This window comes from Xiphophorus maculatus, chromosome 19 (genome assembly GCF_002775205.1).
Source record: "Xiphophorus maculatus strain JP 163 A chromosome 19, X_maculatus-5.0-male, whole genome shotgun sequence".
Classification (NCBI taxonomy): Eukaryota; Metazoa; Chordata; class Actinopteri; order Cyprinodontiformes; family Poeciliidae; genus Xiphophorus; species Xiphophorus maculatus.
The window spans coordinates 8,559,979-8,583,745 of record NC_036461.1 but is presented as its reverse complement, the minus strand read 5'-3'; the positions used below and the strand labels follow the sequence as shown (position 1 = coordinate 8,583,745).

Sequence of the window (23,767 nt, the reverse complement as noted above, 5' to 3'; positions counted from 1 at the left end):
GTTCTGCAATTACTTAAACTTTTGGCTGTGTTCTCAGATGTTGTTTCCTTGCCTTTTTCTGTCTTGACTAATTAAATTCTTTTACAATTTTTTTTTACAATTTTTACAACCCTAACCCTAAATTAATTTAACTGGTGCGACCTAGAAACCAGAACAGAACTCAGAAGTAAAAGTTATTAAAAAAATACTGATATCAGCTTTAACTTTAACCAAATATATTTCATCATGACTCTGAAGGCAGTGTGTCTTTCTGTGTTTGCCAGATTCTTTTATGAATCTCCGCTTAAAACCTCCTGAATTATTAATGTCTGTGTGATACTTGAAGATGACCGGCATTCATTTGTCCCCCCTTAGGGGCCTCAGAGTGCACTTTTCCATCTCCTGTATGGGATCAAATTTTGAAAGCAAAAGTACGCTGCAAAATTATCGCATTATTAAAATCTCAGAGGAAAAACGAATTCAAGCACATGAATGACTACAAGAATACCAATTGGTTACTATAGTGCATGTGCTTGTGTCAGTTCTTTGTAAAGATATTTACACACATTGAACTTAGATAAAATTTTGTATTATTGTAGTCACAAACATGGGTTTGTTTTTTTTGAGACTTTATTGATAGATGTCTTCAAAGTAGAGATCCAGTTTAAAGTAGATGTAAAATTGTTGTGTGACAAAAACTACAAATGTACACCAGTCCCTTTTTAATTAAATTCAAAAATACTATATTTATTTATCTCAAAGGGAAGAGAGTCCTTGTGGATGTTAATGCTGTGGCACAAAGGATCTCCAGTAGCAGTCAGTCTTATAATAAATCTGAAAAGGCCTCTGACTGAGATCCTGTCATGACAGGTCAAGAGCTTAATTTCTGGACAGCAGAGATAATATTCCACAGCAACAAGTCCTGGATGACACCATCAGTGGTTGGCAGAAACTGCTAATCCACCTCATTTGCTTTTGCTTCTCTTCTCTAACCCTTTGAGTCCTACGTTTCAAATCTCTGCCTGGATATTTTTGCTTATTATAATTGTACAAAGTTCTTTAAATGTCCTGTGAGAAAATATATATTGCCCAATTATCCATAACAACTGGAACCTTCAATATCTTGTGGCTATCTTCACAATTTAGTGTCTATTAAAAGATCTCAGATTAATTTCACTCCTTGCTATGATGGGAGTGAAATTACCATAATAACCCAATATTGGCTGGAAAGCGAAATGTCTCCCCTTTCAGAAACGGTTGGAATCTTTCAGATAGCGCAAAGTGTGGATGAATTACAGTACTGCAGATTTGGCTGTTTCCAAAATGTTCAGACTGGAAGGGTTAAATCTCTGTCTGGCATAATGGATGGAAAAACATTGAGAAGTATTGTGCCACTATGAGCGGTAATTTTTCAGCTGTTCTGTGAGGATCCCAAACTTTTAGGATTTCTTTCACTTGTCAAGAGAAGTGGAGTTTTGATGATTACACCGAGCCCTTTGTGACAACTGAGGGTGAAGAATCTGCATCTTCACAACCCAGACGAACCTTTTCTCATTCCAGGGGATGAGGACGCAGACCTGCAGGAGGGTGATGGACTCCCAGCATGTGAAAGGTCTGACCTCGAGGAGGGGGTGTCAAGAAAACCCGAGATCATCCCACTTCCCCATGGAGATTTAAGTTTAACAGTAATAATGAATAAAGTTATCTTTAAAATTAATCACACAAGTGAAATCTAGGCCCAACAGTAGACTTAAACATCAATAAAATAAATCTGGTTGTGTGTGTGTTGTTTTTGTCTCCTGCAAACTTTGCTTTAATTCTACTTCTTTTTTCTATCTAATCATAAGAAATTATAGTCAGACAGAGCGAGTCATGAAACAAGAAGAGCAGGTTTCCTGAAAAAAGAGGAAGTAAGTTTCCAGCCTACAGATGTATAATAGTGGAGACTATTCCTTATTTCAAAGCATGAAAGTTTTAAAGAATGAAATCTAAACATTTTGAGTAATTGGATACGATTGAAAGTAAAATACTTATATTAATATTGGTTTACTTATAATAATACTTACACCTACACTTGTGGGTACACTTACAAGAAAAACATGTAACTGTAACTTTGGTATCAAATAATTAGAATCATGGATTATTCTTGGTTTCTTTTCAGAAAACATCTGTAATAACTCACATTAACATTATAATAAGAGTAATTAATAAGTTATGGTTATAAAATTATAAATGAATGCTAAATCAAAGAAGCTAAAGAAGTTATGTGATTTTGACATTGAACTTGAAATGGTGTAAAAAGGTGTAACTGCAATTAAACATCACTGATATGTTGAAGGTAGATGGTAGGTGAAAGGTTAAGGGAGAAAGAGGAACTAACAGGAGAGCAGAGATGATCAATGCCTTATTTGGAGACAGATTGTTGAACAACGTAAATGTTTCAAAGAAAAGGTTGTGCAGGCCATGGTCATAGGAGGACCACTGAGCAATCCTGAGACATTAGCACAAACATCAAGACATAATGTCTGTAAGACAGTGATGGATATTAGATCATCTGTCTGAGCAGACAGCCAATTAAACAAGCACAGCAACAGTGCTAGTCAATTCAAACACACCAAAAAGGTGGATAAACCCTATAAAAGGTGTGTGCAAAAGAGGAATCTTTGGTTGGATCCTCCAGGCAGCTTTGAGCCAAGATCGAGATGGACAAAGAACTCTACAGCTGAAGAAGAGCCGGGGCCACAGAGCCAAAGACTGTCCTGCGCATGGGGACCAACCCGTCAGCCCCGCAACATGTGGCTTCAAATCGCACTTCTCTCATCAGCTGGGTTCAGACCCCAAAGACAAAGATGAAGATAAAGGCAAAGATGAAGACCAAGACAAAGGCAAAGACAAAGAACAAAGGCAAAGAAGAAGAACTGGTGCCTTCCTTCCATGCCAGCACCCAAGTCCTATGTGACCTCACCATCTGTGTGGAGAAGAAAGCTCATCAGACCTACAGAGATCCCTGCCTTCGTCGATCAACTTCTCCTCCTGCTGCAACACCTTCTTCATCATCAGGCCAGGTCTGGGGTTCGAAACGCCAAACTCTGTTCGTCTCTCTCAAAGGTTCCCTTTTTTAGTTCTCAGTATCAGCATTAGGGAAAGACAGACTAGATGACTGATTTTACTTAATTGATTATTTCTGCTACTGAATTAAGCTGTACTGACCCTTGCAAAATTGCCTTACTAATAAAATATTTAGCATAAAGAAAATCTAAAAGATGTTGTGGACATTCAATTAATGAGTCACCATAAAGTTCTTTGATGGTTGTAAAATAGCTATGATATTTGATTCTGGAGAGGAAGAGATGGAAAATGTTTTATAGGTTGCTGGTAGCTCATATGTAAAACAACATCCTTGGGACTTGGTACTGAACCAGGTTGGTTCAGTACCAAGTGCAAGTGCACGTTGTAATATAGAGAAGGAGCGACCGTTAACAGGTGTGCTCTGTGAAACTAGTTGGCTGCAGGCTGCTCAGTCTGGCTAATTCACAGGGGTAAGAAGGTTGGGACACCTGGATGTAGGCCATCAGAAACCAGGCAAATCTTTTCTCGATGCCAGCTTAAACAGAGTTTACTTCAGTTCTGGACAGGGTAAATCCCAGCAGATTTAGGAAACTCAATTCACCCGTTAGACGGAGCGCTGGTAGCACATCTACCCTCTCAGAAGAGGAAGTAAAAGAGTGAGAGTAGAGAGAAGGGGGGGAGGTGTTGCACAACAACACACTTCAGAATAATCCACCACTTTATGTAAAGATTGCAACACAACAAAATGAGAAGTTCAAGTGGTGTGAATATGTTTACTATGGTCTGAACTTGCATGTCTGGCCTTCATTCCAACTCAGTGCATTAAAGAATGCACAGCCAGGAATAATCAAACCTTTACCTTGTTAAACCTTGTTAGTTTGGAAATGTTTAGCTTCTCCCCCTTCATTGAGAGCATCTCCAGTGATACTGGATTAATGGTTTTTCAGAGGCAGCGAGGTTTGTCAAGCTCCAAGGAAACAGTCTATTTTCATAAATCTAAGGTTCTGAATAACATGAAGAAATATTTTTATTTTAGAATGATGCACAAATTGGTGCCTGGAAACAAGATCCACTTCCTCTCCTCTAATGAACAACACTAATTACCATCATCATGGTCATTTACCCGACATTATCAGATGTGGTGAGCTTTCTAATACACATCTGGCAACATTAAAAGATTGGTTTTCAAAGCTCCCAATTATGGTGTGACATATTTTTCTGACCTGTTAAAATGTCAAAAGTGAATGTGAATCTGGCATTTCGTAAGGTCATCTCCCTTCTCCATTGAGTAAAAATGGCATCAGCATTTATTTCTTTTAGAAACGGCAGACAATTAGCAATGTGTTTCATTGAAAATTCATGAGATAGACCAACATGAAGTAATACATAATGGCTTATTGGAAGAAAAAAATGAGGTATGTATTTGTATTCAGCTCCCATCCCAGAGGATCAAATCAAGTACAAACATGGGTGTCCACTTAAGCATACAAGCTTTGAATAAAGAGCAATAATCAGAGAATAATCCAAAAGGTCCATCGTAACTTTGGAGGAACTACAAAGACAAATCAGGTCTAAAGAGACTGTTGAAGTAAAAAGCCTCAGTTGCAGATTGACTCTACTCATGTAGGGAAAAAGCAGCAAACATCTGAAACAAGCTTCTCTGGTCAGATGATACAATACTCAGATTAGGCAGTTTTAAAGGTGATGGGGATGGGGCTGTACCTAAACACGGAGTGATCTGAGAAGATTTAAGGCAGCAAAGACTTGAGACTTGAAGAAGTTAACATGAAACCATATAGAGCTTCAATGACATAGTGGGTGAAAAATTAGAATTCAGACCCAAATCTGACTGACAATCTGCAGCAAGGACTGAAAGGTGATGTTCACAGATGTTATCCATCCGGTCTGACAACTGCAAAGCTGCAGATGTAATCCAGCTTTGTTTTAATTGCAGCAAAAGGTGACTCTAATGAGTCTTCACCCAGGGAGGCTGAATGCAAATGCCAACCACAGTTTTCAGATTTCCATTTGCAAAAAGTTGTAAAACCCATAAATCATTGCCTTCTGTTGGTCTACCACATAACCCCCACTAAATTACATTTAAGTTTGCAGTTATAAAGTGGCAAAATGAGAACAAGTTTAAAGGATATGAACAATTTTGCAAAACGCAGCCTGTGCAGCTTAATAAAATAAATCAACAGGTCAACATGCCTGCTCAGCTGACCAAGAAAGGCTTTGTCTGTGATTCCAGCAGAGTCCAGACTGACAAGCAGCAGGGGGAATGCAGAATGAATGAATGAATGCAGGGAATGAATGAATGAACTGCCTCACAAATCAAAGTATAATTTCCTAAAATCATAAACGTGAACAACATTGAACGCTGAGTTTACCACCCAGCTGACTCTACAGGAGGAACAATAGGTGTTCGAGTGGGAAGAAGAAACGATGCACCTGCTTTGGGTGTAACACTATCTGACACGTTGCCAGGAGCATCATCATCCACAGCAGAGGCAACATCAACCCGCGCAATAAACTTTTCCATGTTCACCTCATTGTCACGCCTTCTTTATATTTAGGAAACAACGAGGTTTTCTTTACCAAGCAAACATTTTCCGGCGACTCACTGTTCCTCCTGCTTGCTGCAGCACACCAATCTGCCAGCGCACCCACCTCTCCCTGTTGTGCGAGTTAATAAATACGATTGCGCCAAAAACAGCGCATTAAACCCTTTCAGTGCGCATTTAAGTCGCTGAACGGATAGTTTAAATTTCACATTGCTCACCTCTCGGAGCTTCCTGATCGCTGGCGTTTGGTGCTGCTGATAAGGATGCTGCTTTTTTTTCTCCAAGAAAGAAGAGAAACTCCCACCCACTCAGGAACCGTCTGACAATTATCCCTACCGCAAAGGGAGCGTCTGTAAATAATCACTACCCGTTTAATTCTGTTTTGCCATGACATAAACATAAATCTAATACAGATTACTTTTAAGAAATTAGGAGTATATTTTCAATAGTTGTATCAACGTGTGTGTCAGTTCAAAAAATGAATCTGGAAGTAAGCAAAGGATAATTCAACCCAAATGCTCAGAAACATAAAACGCTTAAACACATAAAAAACAAACAAACAAACAAACAAAAATGCTGTGCTGTGTAATGGCTAATTTAAAGGCATCATATATGCTGGTTATTGAAATTTACAATGAAAAGAAGCTGGTTATCATAATGATTAATTATTTATACAAATGCGTTTGGAGATTCACCAAAAATAAATAAAAGGCTTTTGGTCTTTTTTTTTTTTATTGACTTTGGAATATTTTCTGTTAGATTATCCACCTGTGACAAAGGTTCACCCTCCAGCAGAACATCGACCTAAAACTGAATCCAGTCAGACCTACAAAGAAAAGTTGAAATCTTAGTTTTCCCAGTCTAAGTCCAGACCTACATTTAACTTAAAAGTCTGGCAAAACTTGAAAACTGCTGTTTCTAGAAAATTCTCCAACTTGATTGTGCTTGAGCCACTTTTCAAAGTCAAAAGGACAAAAATGTAAGTTTTTTGATGGTTTAAACATGCATGTATTTGTGTTGGGACATCATTTTATATCCCAATGAGATACATTTTAGTTTGTGGTTGTAAAATGGATGAGAAAAGTTCAAAGAATATGAACACTTTGCAATAAGCGTTCTACATGTTTTACAAGTGGACTGGAACAAATCATGACAGTCCCAGAACTCATCATTTTAAGCTGGGCCCATTAGCGTGGTTATACCTTCCTCAGCCAGTAAACTGAGAGGCAAGTGTGAATCAATATATTGTTGATCTAAGAGATCTTCTTAATCTTATGATGAAGCATTTTTATCCATATTGATCCAGATAGTGAACTGGGTGCATCCCATCAGGACGGAAATGGGTGAGATGTCAGTGCTCAACACGAGCAGAAGATTTTGTTTCATGTGAAGCAGCTTTCTTCACCACTACAGCTAACTCCATGAGGGAATGTCTCTTTTGGAAAAATTGCTCTCATCCCAAGGACACAGAGTAAAAAGCTTGTGGGATCAGTGCAAACAATCCCTTAATGAGTCAGTTTATGTTTAATTCTGTTTAACTGTATTTGTCACTGCTTTGCAGGTGCTGTGCTACTGGATGGACATAATCTGCAAATGAGTTTACTCATCAATAAAGCGGTGAGAATAAAGATTACCTTGCAACACGCAACGATAGGTGCATCATGGATTTTATCGGGTTGCATCCCAAAATACCTTTAATACACAAACCATTCTTGGTGTAGAATCATTGTTAACATTTTATATCCCACTAGTCACCATTTCTGCTGTAAACCTTTTCTGAATGCAGAGGATGGTGGAGTAATATATGCACAGTTGGACAACACTGGTGAAGAATGGCACGTGGGTCAGAGCAGAGCTGTTACCACAGAACAGTGAGGTTAGAAAATCATACACAGAGTAAAGGTCTTGACTGAACATGACTGCTGATGAAGCCAAAATATGTGTACATATATGAAATGCCACAATAATAAGTCTTTCCTCCCTAATATTTTAAAATTTGTTCAGTTATTTGAAAATTGTAGTAGATTAGTGATTAACATATCAATAAAATATGAGTTTGTACAAATAACATTGAATTTATTTAGAATATAGTTCGTAAAAAGCAGGAAGTAGAGGCGGTTCATGTCTTAATCACTTATTTGTGAAGCACTAATGTATGTTGTGCATACACTTTCTGTGAGTCTCCAGACTCACAGAAAGCTGGTGTATGAACTTGTTTCTTGTGTGTAAGAATAGAGAGCAGTCTTGTATCCAAGGTGATATCATCTTGTTTTGATGGTGATGCTATATTCCATTTGTAGGGCCCCTTTAAACTGACAGCTCCAGTGAAGAGGCTACATAACTGAGCCTGGATTGCCACCTACTGGAGTGTTTTTGTATCCAGACTTTTCAGATGTAATCCAAACATCCACCATGTCACACTGTTATCACTGCATCAGTTAAATCAGTGCTTTCCCTTTGTAGATATATTAAAACCCTTCAAACGTCTTCATAACCTTTGATGAGCTACACAAACATTCAGTAGCTTAGTTGTGAAGTGGAAACATGATTTTCAAAACCTTGAACCTGTGGTGTGTGCATTAATATTTATCCCCTCCATGTCTATACTCCTACTTTTAAATAAAATGCTTAATTGGAATGCTTAAATTTTGGATTACAAGTCCATTACTCTACTCACTGATCCTCCAGACACCCCCAAAGTGAAAAGAAGAGCAAATACTTACTTCCAGTTGTCACCTAATTATAATAATATATAATATTTAGAGTCTTAAACATGCAAGTTGAATGTGAAACAGATGAAAAAATAAAATAAAATAATTATATTGTAATAATATTAATATAATAGTTATGTAATGTTATAATCAATATTCTTATTAATAATAATCATGATAATATTGGTTATAATTGTTATTTGCATTTTGATAATAATATTATCATTCTTAACAGTATTAGTATTAGTAGTAGTAGTGGTAGCAATGACATATTGCTATGAATACATATTTTTAATATTTTTTCTAAATTATTACACATCATTTATTTCATCTTTTAACTTTGGGATCCAGATTCCTCTGTGGGTCTGAAAACACCCGATTAGAGGTTTAACACTTCAAAGAATTTTTAAAAACGCTGCTAAGAGCATATTTCTCAGAATTTTTTTTAAAACTTTTGTTATTTTTAATAAGGAGATAGCATGAGATAGCATGCAGCTTGTTCAGATTGTTTGTATTGTAATCAAACCATTATTAAAAAGTCTTAAATATGCTTTGTGCACTTCATGCAGTCAAAATTTGGTTTGTCAGAAACAGGAAATGTTGGTAATCTTTCATTTAGATCCTCTTAAAAGTAAAAAAGCAAGTCAAGTTCATAAAGAAAATATTAGGATAACAAACGTACCCAAACCAGCAGGGGGCGGTAGACAAACAAGCAAACACATCAGTGATGACGGTCCTTAACGTGGCTGAATAAAGACATCTTCTTGTCTGCGCTTGAAAGAGGCAGCAGAGCACCGAGCCGAGGCTCCGTGGTGCTGAAAAGACAGCTCCCCCGCTTTCTCACAGCTGCAGGTAGGCTCATCTGTCGCCATGGAGATAAATTAGACAAAGTAAAGTGATCGTCGTCATCACCGGCAACATTACACATCATTCTGTAGGGAATTAGAAAACATAGATGAGGCATAAATGTGCGTTTGACATCATCATATCACGCTCTTTAGGTATAAGACAGATTTAGGTTTAAAGTGTTATAATTTTAGTCTGAAGGTTTTTATATCCAAAGTTTGCTCCTGCTGTAGGTCAGTAGACCTCTGAAACAAGGATGAGATATTCTTAGTATTCTCAGTGGCACCTGATAGTCCCTAGATCCTCATTTGCTCAGAAATTAGTTCCTGTCGTCCGCAGAGTTGTGTTTTTTTCACTCAATCGTTGTAAGAAAAAAAAAAAACCCAAACTGTGTCATTTAAACGTAAACTCTGTAATTTCAACTCAAGCATTTTAACCCAAATAAAACTATTGTCTGGAAAATGAATACACTCAATAATGTTAAAAACTTGTTTCTTTACTAAAATAGGCATTTTTGCACTGATAAAATATTCAGCCCTATGAATGAGTGTATTTATATAAACCTCCTTTCAGTGCACTTCCAGCTGCAAGTCTTTAGGAGTTTGAATGTACCTGCTATGCACGTCTACGGACATACATATGTTCTCCAGTTCTTTTCCAAATGGGTTTAGTCTAGTTAAAAGGAAGTGGCTTTGAACACCAATTCTCACGTCTTGACAGATTCTTAAGTGAATGGAGGTGTGGACTTTGACTGGACCATTTTCCACACTGGTTTCCAGTCCTGCAGTTGCTAACAAGTTTTCTTTCAGGCTTGCTCTGGATTTAGCTTCATTAGTCTACCAGGTTTCATGGTAGAGGCTGTGTTTCATGGCATTTTTTGCATTAAAGCTAATAAGTACAATTTTGGTTTCATCTCTGCAGAGCATCTTTTTCTCCTTGAGACAAACTTCTTATAACTTTCTTTATATATGAGATGACAAAGCTTGATATATTGTTTGATAAACTAACTCTGCTTTAATTTCTCAATAACTTCACCCTTGACCTGTTTGGCAATTGGCAGCACTTGATTATATTTAGTGGTTTAAGGAGCATCTAAGAACAACTTGCATCACAATTTTCTGTTTTTTAAAAGGTGTATATTTTCTTCCAGTTGAGTTATTCACTAAGTTGTTCTGTTATTAACTAGATATATTATTCTGATTTCATTTGTACATGGTCTCCTTTGCTCTCACACAGATATGTTCACCCGGATGTTAAAGCTGAGACTGCTTAATGCCGTAGCACCTGCGTACTTCTTTGCAGCTACAACAGTCACATTTATTTTACACTTTTGCCTCTTCATCCCGACAATCTTCCCCAACCCGGACACATCGCTGAAGAGCTCCACAGCCTTTCACACAACTGTTTTCCTCTTCCTGATGTTTAATGCTTTGGGGAATTACATAATGACAATCAAATATCCGGCCGAGAGTGACAACGAGATTGCGATTCCTGTGTGTTCGCCAAGTTGCTCGGACAAAGTGGATTCCCACTACCTACTTAATGGCCGTCATTTCTGCAAACTGTGCAGGAAGGTCATTTTCAGGAGGGATCACCACTGTTTTTTCACTGGAAACTGCATCGGCAACAAGAACATGCGTTACTTCATCATGTTCTGTATCTACACATCATGCGTATGTATGTACTCTTTGGTTCTTGGCGTGGCCTTCCTGACAGTCGAGTACTCCATCTCCTTTGAGAACCCGTTGACCTTCCTGACCCTTCTCCCTCTCTCCACTGCCTACTTCTTCATGGGTTTGTTTTCTAGTTTAATACGATGAGTAACCACTTTTGCTGTTTTTTGATTCTGAATTTATGTATCCTTTCTCTCGTAGGCACAATCTCTGGCCTGCAGCTGTTCCTAGTGCTGATGCTCTATGTATGGCTGGGCATTGGCTTGGTGTGTGCAGGTTTCTGCTGCCAGCAGGTGCTGCTGGTGGCCCGGGGGCAGACCTGGTGTCAGATGCAGAGAGGGGAGCTGGTGGATAACCGCAGCCCCTGGAAAGCAAACCTCAAGGATGTTTTTGGCACCCGCTGGATCCTTGGTCTTATTCTGCCTGTGCAAACAGTGGAGATGTACTCTGAAGACACAGATGGACTCAAGCAAGACTGACAGTTGTCCATCTGTCTCAGTAACAGTCACTCTTAGGTCAACCAAGTGATTCATTTAGCAAAAAGGTTTTCAGCATTTACTATAGGTGGAAATTAATTTTTAATCTGTATGGATACTTTATGATGTTTGAAATTTACAAGATAGCTGATAGTTTCATCCTCTTACAGGTAGGAACCATATAAGCAATGTGAAATAAGTGCTTAGTATAAATGTTTATTCTTAAAAAGGCATTTCTAAAGGCAATATTAGGAAAAATAAGTTATGCTGTACCTTCCTCCAGAGTCTGGAAAACCGATCATCGGTTTTCATCCAATCAGTAGTCTGACTTTACGGCATCCTCCCAACATATCCATAGCCTTAGCAAAGATGTGTAAAAAGGCCTTAAAATAAATACAGCTCTTATTGCAATAGCTTAATCCTATATTGAATATTTAAGAAAAATGCTCCTCTCCATAAGATTGATTTTGTGTCCAGTTAGTGATTATGCAACTTTTCCTATGAAGCCATTCACCTTAACAGGGTTGCAGGGTCTTTGGAAGCGATACAAACCTACAGCACAATCAGAGGAACAGACACTTGTCCACATATACTTTGTTTCAAACCCATGCTTGTTGCAAAAGACTCCATCTTAAGGACATGGATCCTTTTCGGTAAAAACAGAAAAAGTGAATTCCTAGATTACATCGTAAATTTCCGTGTTAAACTTTTTAAGTGTATTTGTGTTGTTTACAGTTTTCAAGTAGCCACTTCCTGACTGAAGATCAGCACGTCTGCCTTACATGAATGGCATATTTTTTGTCTTTCCTATTCTGAATAGATGAGAGAAGTGATAGTACGTAAACATTTTTCCCAAAAAGGGGAAAAGTAGCACATCTATAATTTTATTCATTCTAGATACATGATCTCCCTTCAAATAATCATTTTGCTAAATTGTCAATGTGCTGTGACTCAAGGCCTCAGTTTTACACATCTCCTTTTGGCATTAAAATAAGCGAGGTGGGTGCTGTGTTTTACAACAAGCAAGTTTCCTAGCAATATTATATGTTTGCCTTTAAAGCTTTGTGTTATATAACTGCCAGTACCATGCAGTGTTCTGAGATTATCTTTGCTAACCCTAATTTGATTCTACAGTTTGACATTCAGGAAACCAGGGACAGTTTTCACTGTTAAATTAAGGGCTAACAGATGAAGAAAGAATTGGCAGCATAAACAGCCAGACTGCTTGAGTTGAACTTGGGGACATTTTCTACTCACACTAATGTTTTTCAGAATGAAAATTTACAACAGAAATGGAAATTATAATATCCAGGGTATTATTCACAATGTGCCATGCTTATAGGCAAAGATTTGGTATCTTCTTCCTCTGCTAATGACAGGATAAGCAGCATTAGAACAGGATTTTATTCCCCGTTTCTGATGCATCTACAGCTGCTTAGTCAAAAGTTACGGGCATTTTGGTATTCAAGCATACTTTTGGAGAATATGTTACCTATTTGAGTATTGCAATAAAGGTTTAACTGATTTAAAACCATAACAAGCGGCTACTTTTTTCACTTTTACTAATGACACATCCTTAGTTAGAAAAATAACAAGAGGAAATTATCTCAAACAGTTTAAGACTTGACAAAGACAAGACAGAATGCACAAGTCACAAAACCAATTAACAGCAGAGTTGAAAAAAAAAGAAAATCCCATCCTCTTAACGTTAAATATGATCAATATCTTGCCAAAAACCAATGATTAATTAAAGATTTAAACAGAAGTACAACTAAGGATTTTAAAGACAGTAAATTTCAAATATGAAGGTTTTTACAATATAAAGCAACTCAGAAAGTAACGTCTCAGTAGATCAGAAGGTTTTTACAATATAAAGCAATTCAGAAAGTAACGTCTCAGTAGATCATCCAAATTAGCAAAACAACTAAAAAAACTTTGGAGTCCTTTGAGTACATTCAACTTCCCTCCACATGAAAAAAAGATTTACAAAACTAAGCTGAAAATCTAAGCACAGAAATATGAAGCACAAGCATGAATAGACTTAAAAAGGCACAGGCATTAAGATAAATATTTAGATTCACATTATTTCTTCGATACACAATGCTCAAGTGAATAAATCTGGGACCAAAGTGCAAGTCTAAAAGCTGTCATGTTTTTGCCAGAAAACCTTTTATACCAAGATTTATAAATCAAACATTTACATAAAGAATAGAGATAGCAACAAAAGATCTATAATCTAAACAATCATATGGCTACAACACTCTCATTGCTACATTTCTGTTCCGTATTAACAGAGTTCTTTTAAAACAAACAAACAAAAAAGAAAAGATGGAGTAAATTTCACCATGAAACTGGCAAACATCTCCATGTCACTTCTTAAGATTATTCACACCTCTTCGTTAAAATTTTTGGTCACACAGTTATGAGGAATAAATAATACCAAAAGGAAATAATATATTTAAAACATGATAAAAACAAAACAAAACATTTTACTAAAATCCAGTGATGTTTTCTTGGTAAATAAACCATAATGGGAAAAGAACCAAAATAGTGGCAGAAATAACCCGATGAAGTTATCTAATGCTTAATAAAGATGAAACTTGATGAACCATTTTAGTGTCACAAAAATAAATGCAGTCACTAATTAAAATTATTAGTGACTGAATAGTTTTTGTAACAAAGGTGATCAGCGTCACCATTTTCAAACTTACAAAGGTTTCCAAGAATAAAGAAACTTTAATTTTGGTTTTCAATGAGCTGCTGAGGGAAAATCTCTTGGTAACCAATCATCATCAGAATCCCTCACTATACTCAGCCTCCAATATTTAAAGATAAAATTGTTATGTGCTTAAAGTAACAAAATTCCAGGAATTTTTAAAGTTGGGAATTTTCCCTGGGAGTAAATGAAAAGAAATTAGCAATTTCAAATATTTAAAGTTGGTGCTGCTCATGGATTCCAGATGTAACTTGGAAAATAATAAAAAAACAGATTTCATACAAGTAGATATACACATATCAAAGCTATTCCAGTCACATACTCTGTTTATTAAAGGGTAAAACGACCACACCCTCTACATGCATTTTGCATTCCTCCATCACATGCACAGATGAATTCTACAACCTGGACGGCTGACATTTCTCATTGAAGATTTTGAGGCGGCCCAGGAAGAGGACAGAGCCTGACTAAATGCAGCCTGAAAAATCTGAGCAAGGAGATTTTTACTATCCATGCTTTCAATTAGTAAAAGGAAACCATGCTCAATAATAATATTTATCATTTTTGGAGTATGGTGTCATTTCACCTTGTTTAAAGGCAGGCTTTTAAAAATGTGTTTGATGTTTAACAAAATAATTAATTGTTCCATGAAAGCAATTGAAACCTGATGAGATATTTTGCTTGAGAATGTAAAGCTATGCATGCAATTGTAAAATTTATTGGATTTGTTATCTGTTAATAGTAAAACCAAATGTTTATGCTAGTATTTGGATATGATGTGACAGAAAACTGTCAAGTTTTTAAATTAGGTTATCGCTTAAATTCACATGAAAAGTTTCTGAGAATTTTCCACCACTTCATAACCTTGTCAGATTTTAAGTCTGCCATTCAAATGTGGTTTTTATGTACCTTTTTTTTATTTTTAATCACAGTCTATTTAAAGTGCACAGCTTGAAAAACAATATCACAAGTTATTAAAATTTTAGTTATTTGAATAACTAAAATATATGAGCAACTGGAGTCATATTGACTCCATTTGAGGTTTTCCTACTTAAGCTATTTTTAGGACAAAGTATCTGTTGCTGTCAAGTAAAACAGCTGTGTACCTCAAGTTATTTCGCAGCAACTTAAACAGGAGACAATATTATCGTAGCCCATGTAATACTGATTACATGTTATTTTCCCTCAATTGAAGTTACTGAGGCTTCCACCACATACAAGGCATTTTACCGACTTGCTGTTATCAGGGACAAAAAGAAAACATCCAGATCATCCCTGAAAATGACTGCATTGACGCAGAAACCTTGATGAAAAACATTAGTGACCTCTGTCTGTTACTGCATCCACCAATGCAATACAATACTCTGCAGATTGTTTCAGACAGGGTGAAGAGGTGAAAAGCTCCAATCTGATCTAGATAAGTCACAATCTGTTTGCCTGTCCTCGTTTTGAAGCGCATGGCTTCAAGACGAAGCCAAGCGCTTTTAGAAAATGTACACATTTATCAAAAAACAATTACATTTAGCTGGTTTCAGCACTTGATGTGCTGTCTTTTTAGCTTGTAGTGACCCAGTTCACTTAGCTCTTTTCTCCCAGTGTAATTCAACTGCTATGACTATTCACACTTTAGTACATAAGGCATTTGCTCATGCATTTAACAAGAATGCAAAGGTCATAGTAGAAACAAAAAAGCATGTTGACCTGTTTGTTAGAGATGTATGACAGACATCAGACATCCGTCTGGCTAGTCTGCTATAAGGCATGCGTTTTATTAGGCATTGACAACGACAGCCAGAAATCCCCGCTGCAAGTACCACTTTCACCCATTTCACATCATCAGAGGCAGATATTTTGTTAAAGGCAAGGGTTTGAAACGTAAGCATGCTTCCAAACTCCTGTTGATTACAGAGGCTGTGCTTCGTATTCATGTCAAACCAGCAGTGCTAAATGTTTCAGGATTCCTGGTTTCTACATTGTGCTCTGCACAAATATTCATTTCCCCTCAACTTTCTAACTTTTTCTCGTTTGTGGCAAATAACTGTGGATGGCAACAACAATAGACAATTCTGATATGTGTAGTGTGCATATGAATTCAAACCTTTTAGCTTTATATCCATAAGTAAAACTCAAGACGCAGATCAGGATTAAAAGGGATAAAATAAGACTGTTAGCGTATATTTATCGTAGCGATTTATCATAAGCTAGTGAACAAAGGCGCAGTGGTCAGAGCAACATCATGTTGCGGCGATGTTCAGTTCTAAATGCAAATGGGAATCTGTGCAAGGATCTTACACCTAATGTTCACAGGTGTTCTCCTAATTTAATGGACCCTGAGCTGCTTTCAAAGAGGAATGGGAAAACATTTCAGGCAAAGCTGTTTCAAACATTCCCCAAAGCTGTAATTGCAGCAAAAGCTGGTTCAAAGATTTACTCATAGAGGTTAATGAATACATATCCACACCACACTTTTCAGATATTTTATAATTGTGTGTTTCTTATGTTAGCCTAGCACTTTATTTTGCTCTCATTCCAGCATAATAAAAAGGTTTAGGGCCACAAATATTAACTGACCTTTTGAAAAAGAGACATTTTTTTTGATAAATATTTACAACAGAAAATTTGTTGTAATTTTTTAAAGAGCAATCATTTTATTCCTTCTGCAGACAACTGTGAACTTCTGCAAGGCATTGTCCACCTACAGCCACCTGATAAAATGGTGAAAGCTGAGCTGTGTTTGTCATAACAATGTGACACATTCAGCATCTGATGACCTCTTTATAAATCCTCCTGAAACCAGATTCAGAACTGCTGGTTATGTCCATAAACAAGTTACGCTAGGACACTCTGAGCTTTAACCCGGGACTGCTCCTTTTCTGTGTCCTGCAAAGATGCCTGGAGTTTAGTCCAGAGCTGCGGATCCCTGCTGCTCAGCGCTTCGAGCAGCAGAGCTGTTTGCTCCTGAAGCAGGTGCAGCTGGCCCTGCGTGCGCTTGTTTTCTTTGATCAGTTGCTTTGTGCGCAGCGTAATCCCTAGCAGGCCAGATTTGTTCAGGATGTTGTATGTATTGCTGAAACGCTTCAGTTTGTTGCTGTGCATGGAGATGGGATCCTGATATTTCTCTGCAGGAATGCTGCCATCATCAGATATACTCCTCAGCTCCTCATATGTGAAGTTGGCTAATGAGCAGGTTTCTGTTTCTGCGGTCAGAGATTTGTCAGAATCTTGCTCCTGACTCTCAGCGTGGGATTTGTTGCTTGATGCTTCAAAGCTGCAGACAGCTTGAGCTTGCATCTGCAGATCTGACAGTGGGCTGGGGGAGATGTCAGGTCTCGGGGGGTCATGGTGTCTTCTCTGTTGTTGCTCATATCCTGCCGTTCCGCTTGCAATCAGCCTTGATGTTTCCACTGTCTTAGAGGGCGAATCCACTGGGTAGGGGGCAATTCTGGGGTATGACTTGAGGATAGGAGTGTAGCTTTTTGATTGTCGCATACCGTCAGAGCCAGCTTTCGGAGAGCAGTTTGTGCCATTCGATACCAACGGCTGAAGAAGAACCACCTGAGATTGGGGCATCACTTCCATTGATGAAGGAAAGCCCCACTGTTTCTCTGGTGGAGCCATTGGTGATGGCTGGAGACAGAAAATAAAAATCACTTTAAATTTACTTTGTAACACCAGTTTAGTAGGTAATAAACATAAAAAAACTGTTTAACCATTCAGAAATGGTCAACAATACAAAAAACGTTCTATGACTTAACTTCTTTGGTTGTCATAATGATACAACAGAAATCACATTTTACTACATTCTGATGATTGCAATCATTTGATTTTTTTTTCTTTTGCTTTTCACCAATCAGTATACCTAAATGCTAAAAGGTTGCTAACAACACCACTCTTGCTGCTACGGCACAATTTAAATGGCTGCTTCTCAAGGTTCCTTGATGATATTATAAAATGGAGGAGAGAAGTGGAGGAAAGATTGAACTAACCAGATGTAAAACCTAAGACACAAGAAAACGCTGGCAATTTGAACTATCAACACAAATCCCTGTCTGATCAATTGGTCGATTAGCATAGTGTGTAACACTATCCTTGTGGGAGATCCTGACTTTGATCCCTAGCAGAGGATAATTTTTTTCATAGTTTCTGCCATATAAGCTGATTTAAAAAGCCTGATCTTAGAGTTTACAGTTAGGAGACAACAGGAGCAACCGACTCCAGGACAACTGTGAGTGTTTGCATGTAGCTGCAGCATGCTGGCAGGTCTGAACATCTGCCATTTCAATAGTACAAGACCAAGCTGTATTTTACACAATTTGTTGTGTGTGTCAGAAATAAATGACACTTAAAAAGAGGACTTAAATTCACTTCTTTTCCCTCCAATGACTTTCAGTCGGACAGATTGTGCTGAAGTCAAATGATATTTATTTACCAGACAGACAACGGTACATGAGTTGGACGGAACAAAATCAGAGGTGAATGAGAAGAGGACTAAAACTGATTAATAGAATCTCTTTACAAGAAGTGTTTAGATTTTTTGCCAAAATAAATGAGAGATGTGGGGAAGCAGTTTCTCCACTAGCTCCATTGTTTCAATGCCTAATAAATAAATAAAAACCTTGCTGCAAAACATAATTATGATTGGCAGGATAAAGATTCAAAATTGCAAGAAAAATTGTTCTGTTGCAATTATTTTGTTTTATACAAAAGCCAACAAATGCTATTAAATCTGACTGTTGTGCAACTGAAATTTTGGACGAAGCCAACATACACTACTCAAACAAAACTTCATAAAGATTACTACTCTAGAATTTATTTATAAATTTAAGAATGTATTAAAAAATAAGCTGCGGCACTTAGATACATAAAACTGTCAGTAAAGGAGTTACAAACATTGGATTGTACAGAGAGATATGGTGCATGTTGTTCTATTTTACCTGCTTTAGGACAAAGTTGTTCATAATGATCATTGGGGACAGTCCAGGATATGAACCTCCTACCAAGGCCACCTGCTGACCAGCTGGTTCCTGCCCGATTATTGACCCAATCCTTCCAGTATCTTCCGAGTCTGTGACCTCCACTGCACTGAGGTACTCTGAGCTGGTATCTGACAATGAGAAGGCTGGCATATGGGTCTGATCATGTTCTAAAGTCAACAGGTTTGAGATTTGTGCTGTGTTCAGAGAGGCAGATCATTAGAACTATAAACAACTCAGACACATATAAGTATCTCTTCACCATGAAGAACAGGACAGAACAAACCTAATGATGGAGGCCGAATCAAATTCAGGTCAGCCTTGATCATATAAATAAAGGTCATCGCCTGCAGAGCTCAGTGCACATTCCGAGTGTGAGCTAGATCTCCACATTTGATTTGGGTTGACTACTTTTCTCTCTTTTATTGACACAAGTCAATAAAATGGATTACTGGCTTTAGCAACATAAGTAGGTATTCTGAATTAAAGTATCTAATTCTTAAAAATATTTCTTACATTTTACAAGAGGATTTTTGCTCTTGTGTAAACTAAAATAAAATAATAATAATAATAAAAAATCTTAAATGAAAACACATACTCACAAACTTGAACAGTTTATTACAAATATTTAAATAGCCTTTGTTACCAAGACTGACATCTAGTTTTTGAAAACTCAGCAACAAGTCATTTGATAATAATTGATCATGATTATTTACTGCTAAATTTGTTGAGTATTTACAATGCAGGAATCTAAAAGAGACACAGTAGCAAACTAAGTGTATACCTAAAAAGCAATGCAGCTCTGAACCATTTTTAATCCAAGTGATATTTCACAGGTGTTGCAAATTTCTTTTGGATACTTCAGTGTGGACAGAGGCAATAACATCAGATCATGTAATGCAGACAAACCTGAGAAGCCTGAATCTCTTTCCAGGTCTTGTTTGGACATTCTCATCTGCGCTGTCGTTGTAAATGGTGGAAGTCTTTGGGTGTTTAGTTTGTTAAAACTGTTCATTTTGGAATCCACTGGAAAGAAACATAATGGGAAGTTAAATAGTACCAATATTTTGCCCCTCAATCAGGAAAGGTGTTGCAAGTTATCTCTTGAATTTAGGGTTTGAAAGATTAAAGACAAAACCGGAGGGCTTTAATTTGACTCACAAAACATAAGGAAAGTTTATTCCTAACCTACTCCAAGTAGTTAAGTGTCTTGGGATAGTCAAGGCATGCCTTAAATATGGTTATATGTGAGTAGTATAAAGATAGCAAAAACTCTAAATAATAAGCTTTAGAGGGTGTAAAGTATCGCAGTCACAAATATTATTCTTTGCAAAATAAGTATCACTAAATTAAACAGTAAAAATGAATGAATTAATTACATATTTCAAATGACATATTTAGTAAATAATTAAATTAAGACATGGAGCTCATTTTAACATGTAATTCGTTATTTTGATGCTTCTTTGTAACATTACCCTTAAACATATTTAAATGCACATTGTAGCTCATCAGAGAGGCATTAAAATCTGACTAGTTAATGGACCTTACCAAGCTCCGCCCACAACCGACCCACGTGACAGCAAGTCTCACAAACAAAGCCTGACGGCCGTTGTTTCTATGTAAACATGACTCGATTAGTGCATAATTTCTACTGGATTTTCACAATATATCAGCTACTACAATGGACAGAAGAACTAACAAGTTCATGTCATCATCTGGGAGGAGGTTACTGGTTTCTCAGTCACAAGCTGGTTGTAAACCTGAGGCCAGCAGGTGTCAGTCAGTTATGGTAGATCTGAAATTTAGTTTGATGACCTCAATATGAGAAGCTACAGACTGATAGGAGGAACCAAAGAGCTCTGTAAAGGTAAAGGCAAATCTTCTGAAGTTGGGATATAATTAATTTCATTTCACATAATTACCACGGTAGAAGCCATTTGTTTGTTAAAATTTTATGAAATATATTTGTTCTATTTGATGTTTGTTGTGAATGATGTATACTCATTCACAACAACAAACGAACGAGGTAATTAGTCCAACGTTTAGAAACTACACCGGATGTAATGTGCCACAGCGAAGGTAAACAAAGGTAAAATAACCAGAACAGGTGATCAACTCAAAACCACTCGTACCTTTTTACTCTCTCTCTCCTTGTTTAAGCACACCTGTTACCTGTTACAGTGGCAACCGCCTGCGCCCCGCAAGACGAGCAAAGATTACGTTAAAAACATAACATTCAGTCCGTTGCGATATCAAGTTTCCAGGCTTGATATTTATTTCTCGAATAGTAATCAGCGCTTCCCTGAACACAACGATGGTTGATTGAGTAGCTGTACTTGGTGCTAGAGTGGCTAACACGAGTAACAGTTTAGTCCAAAGCCTTTTCTGCTAAAATAAAATCTTTAGTGTATGTCTGATACAGTACTCATATTGATCTGTTTAGCTAACGTAAGACTATGTAGCAGACAGGCTACAAGGTGTAGAAGTTGTATCAGTACTGCCATTATGCTGTACTTAGCTAATGGAAAGAGTGTGTTTGTGAGATGGCCACGCACGTGACCACATAGAATTGGCATCAGCCAATGAAAAGCGGCTCCTCTGGTAAGGTCCATAGCATCAAGATCCTCTACAGATTAATTGTCTTGAAAAATTAAGTAATAGGTCCATCCACAAACTTTATCTAAAGGTAGACAGATATAATAAAATCTGGATGTACTTCAAAAATACATCCTTAAAACAATAAAACACAATGGAATATGTATGAATGCTATTTCAACAACAAATATTAGAGCCACATTTATTAAAATAGATATTTAACATATTATTTTGCATTGGTTTGTCATTTTTAACAGTACTGAACCATTTAAGCAATGGTTTGATGCATTTGCAAAGAATAGTGACATTTCATACAAAAATAGTGGTATCTAATAAAAATTAAAAACAGTTTTCAACTGACATTAAATCCATATAATATGAAACACGGCTGTTTAAACTTTGGCTATTAATTAATAAACTCTAATTTCACTGAGACAGCCCAGGCAGCTTATTTAAGTCATACAAAACATTTCCAGAATTTAGTCACTTTCCTGACTTTTCTCACGTACATTGTGTGACGGTGCATTATGCTGCTTGGTTCCTAGAGATAAGTAGGTATCACCACAAGGGGTCGCCTGTCCCCTTTATGTGATACCTACTCATCTCTAGGAACCAAGCAGTATAATCACTGTTACGATTGTCATCAAGTCAATAAGTCTGCTCGATTTCTGAGATTAGTTTACTTCAAACTCTTCAGACATAAGTGAATTGACCTCAGATGAAATGCATCTTCCTTATGATTTACAGAATTTGTTATCCTCTTTTTTCATTTTTGAAGTGCAGAGTTTCTAGGCCTGTTTTTCACTTATTTGATATTTTTATCTTATTTTTCCAATCACCTATCCATCTAGCTGTACACACAAATTATACGTACGAATAATAAAATTCCAATGTATTATTTACCAAGTGTAAATGCATCTTATCTTGCCTAACGCTTTTTATTAATCCTTTACATTTTAATCCACTAATTTGACATCATGGTGTGCTTTGAACATATATTTTTGAGGTAAATTCTGTTTACTATCCAGGACTTGATTAGGTGAAACATTACAAATTTGGCCCTGTTACTGAATTCAGCATTCGGCTCAATGGCCTGCCACGCTCCCGCAGACTATACTGTTAAAGTACTATTTAGTAGGATGAGTTATAGTTTCACTTCTTCACAATGAAGCATGAAACAAATTAAATAAATATTTTTAGTGTGCATAAAACGCGTAGGTTGTCAAGTACCGTTGTTTAGACGAGCAACGTACATTTTTTTAACCAACTGCTACTAGCTTTACAATGGTTAACTTTATCTTAATGCAACAACGGTTCAACAGAAGCAAAAACAAAAAATAAAAATAAACAAACAAAAAACATTGGCTGCTGTTTGTGTTGACCGAACAGGGACAACACGTCTCCGTGTTTACAGTGTGCTTTCCGTTGCTGTTAGCACGAATAGCTAGGTAATGCTAACCAGAGTGAATTTAAGCTAACTACGACGTCTTTACGAAAAAACAACTATCTATTCGACTAATAGCATTTTAAGAAAAACTTACCAATTATTCGTTTTCTTTAAAACTGATATTTGATAGTGACATCCAAGTTGCTACTTCAGTTGCTGCTGCTTCTTCTTCTTCTTGTTGGATTTACTGGAGGTTGGCAACAAACTTAGTAGCATTACCGCCACTTACTAGTATGGAGTGTGGTTCTTCTTTTTTAGATTTTAACGGCAGCTTGCATCCATGGAGTGTGGTTCGTGATGGTCTATCTATATATACTGTATATATAAATCCAGGAAAATCAATCAATAAATAAATAAATCCTACCTATATATATATATATATATATATATATATATATATATATATATATATATATATATATATATATATATATATATATATATATATATATATATATATATATATATATACACACACACACACACACACACAAATATACATACTTATACACGAATTTGCATTCTACCCATCTATATCATACACACATTCACAAACACACCACCATAATCAAATTCTTTAAAATAATTTAGTTTTCTTTAAAAATCGAATAACTATTTGTATATGTTTACTCCCCAAATTCTTCCTCAAAATATCTAATAAATCAACCTTTTCCTTAATACATTCAAACTCTCTCCTCATATATCATCTCTCTCTTTT

The 23,767-nt window shown here is 36.8% G+C and overlaps 3 protein-coding genes across 4 annotated transcripts in view; 1 reads left to right on the top strand and 2 right to left on the bottom strand.

Moving 5' to 3' along the window:
* Positions 1-5,910, bottom strand: part of tmem63c (transmembrane protein 63C) — a 39,946-nt gene extending 34,036 nt beyond the window's left edge. Inside the window, exon 1 of one of the 2 annotated variants that reach the window (XR_002754516.1) lies at positions 5,831-5,910. The gene's annotated coding sequence lies outside the window, so the exon portion shown is untranslated. Of the gene's footprint in view, positions 1-5,646; positions 5,747-5,830 lie in introns of those variants that run through there. The other variant, XM_023353205.1, reaches the window with a different exon arrangement.
* A 3,153-nt stretch (positions 5,911-9,063) lies between these two features.
* Positions 9,064-12,836, top strand: zdhhc22 (zinc finger DHHC-type containing 22). Its single transcript, XM_005797777.2, has 3 exons — positions 9,064-9,175; positions 10,406-10,963; positions 11,044-12,836. Exons 2-3 carry the CDS (start codon positions 10,408-10,410, stop codon positions 11,319-11,321), a joined length of 834 nt encoding a protein of 277 aa, XP_005797834.1. The 5' UTR covers positions 9,064-9,175; positions 10,406-10,407; the 3' UTR covers positions 11,322-12,836.
* A 27-nt stretch (positions 12,837-12,863) lies between these two features.
* Positions 12,864-23,272, bottom strand: LOC102223108 (CLOCK-interacting pacemaker-like). Its single transcript, XM_005797778.3, has 4 exons — positions 23,144-23,272; positions 19,917-20,033; positions 18,969-19,138; positions 12,864-17,661 (listed from the first exon to the last, which is right to left on the bottom strand). Exons 2-4 carry the CDS (start codon positions 20,020-20,022, stop codon positions 16,864-16,866), a joined length of 1,074 nt encoding a protein of 357 aa, XP_005797835.2. The 5' UTR covers positions 20,023-20,033; positions 23,144-23,272; the 3' UTR covers positions 12,864-16,863.
* Positions 23,273-23,767: the final 495 nt, after the last annotated feature.

Coding starts and splice junctions, on each gene's coding strand:
- zdhhc22 (XM_005797777.2), top strand. CDS start 10,408: ATGTTCACCCGGATGTTAAAGCTGAGACTGCTTAATGCCGTAGCACCT. Junction 10,964..11,043: donor CACTGCCTACTTCTTCATGG/GTTTGTTTTCTA, acceptor TTTCTCTCGTAG/GCACAATCTCTGGCCTGCAG.
- LOC102223108 (XM_005797778.3), bottom strand. CDS start 20,022: ATGAACAGTTTTAACAAACTAAACACCCAAAGACTTCCACCATTTACA. Junction 19,139..19,916: donor AAGAGATTCAGGCTTCTCAG/GTTTGTCTGCAT, acceptor TCTCATTGTCAG/ATACCAGCTCAGAGTACCTC. Junction 17,662..18,968: donor ACAACTTTGTCCTAAAGCAG/GTAAAATAGAAC, acceptor TTCTGTCTCCAG/CCATCACCAATGGCTCCACC.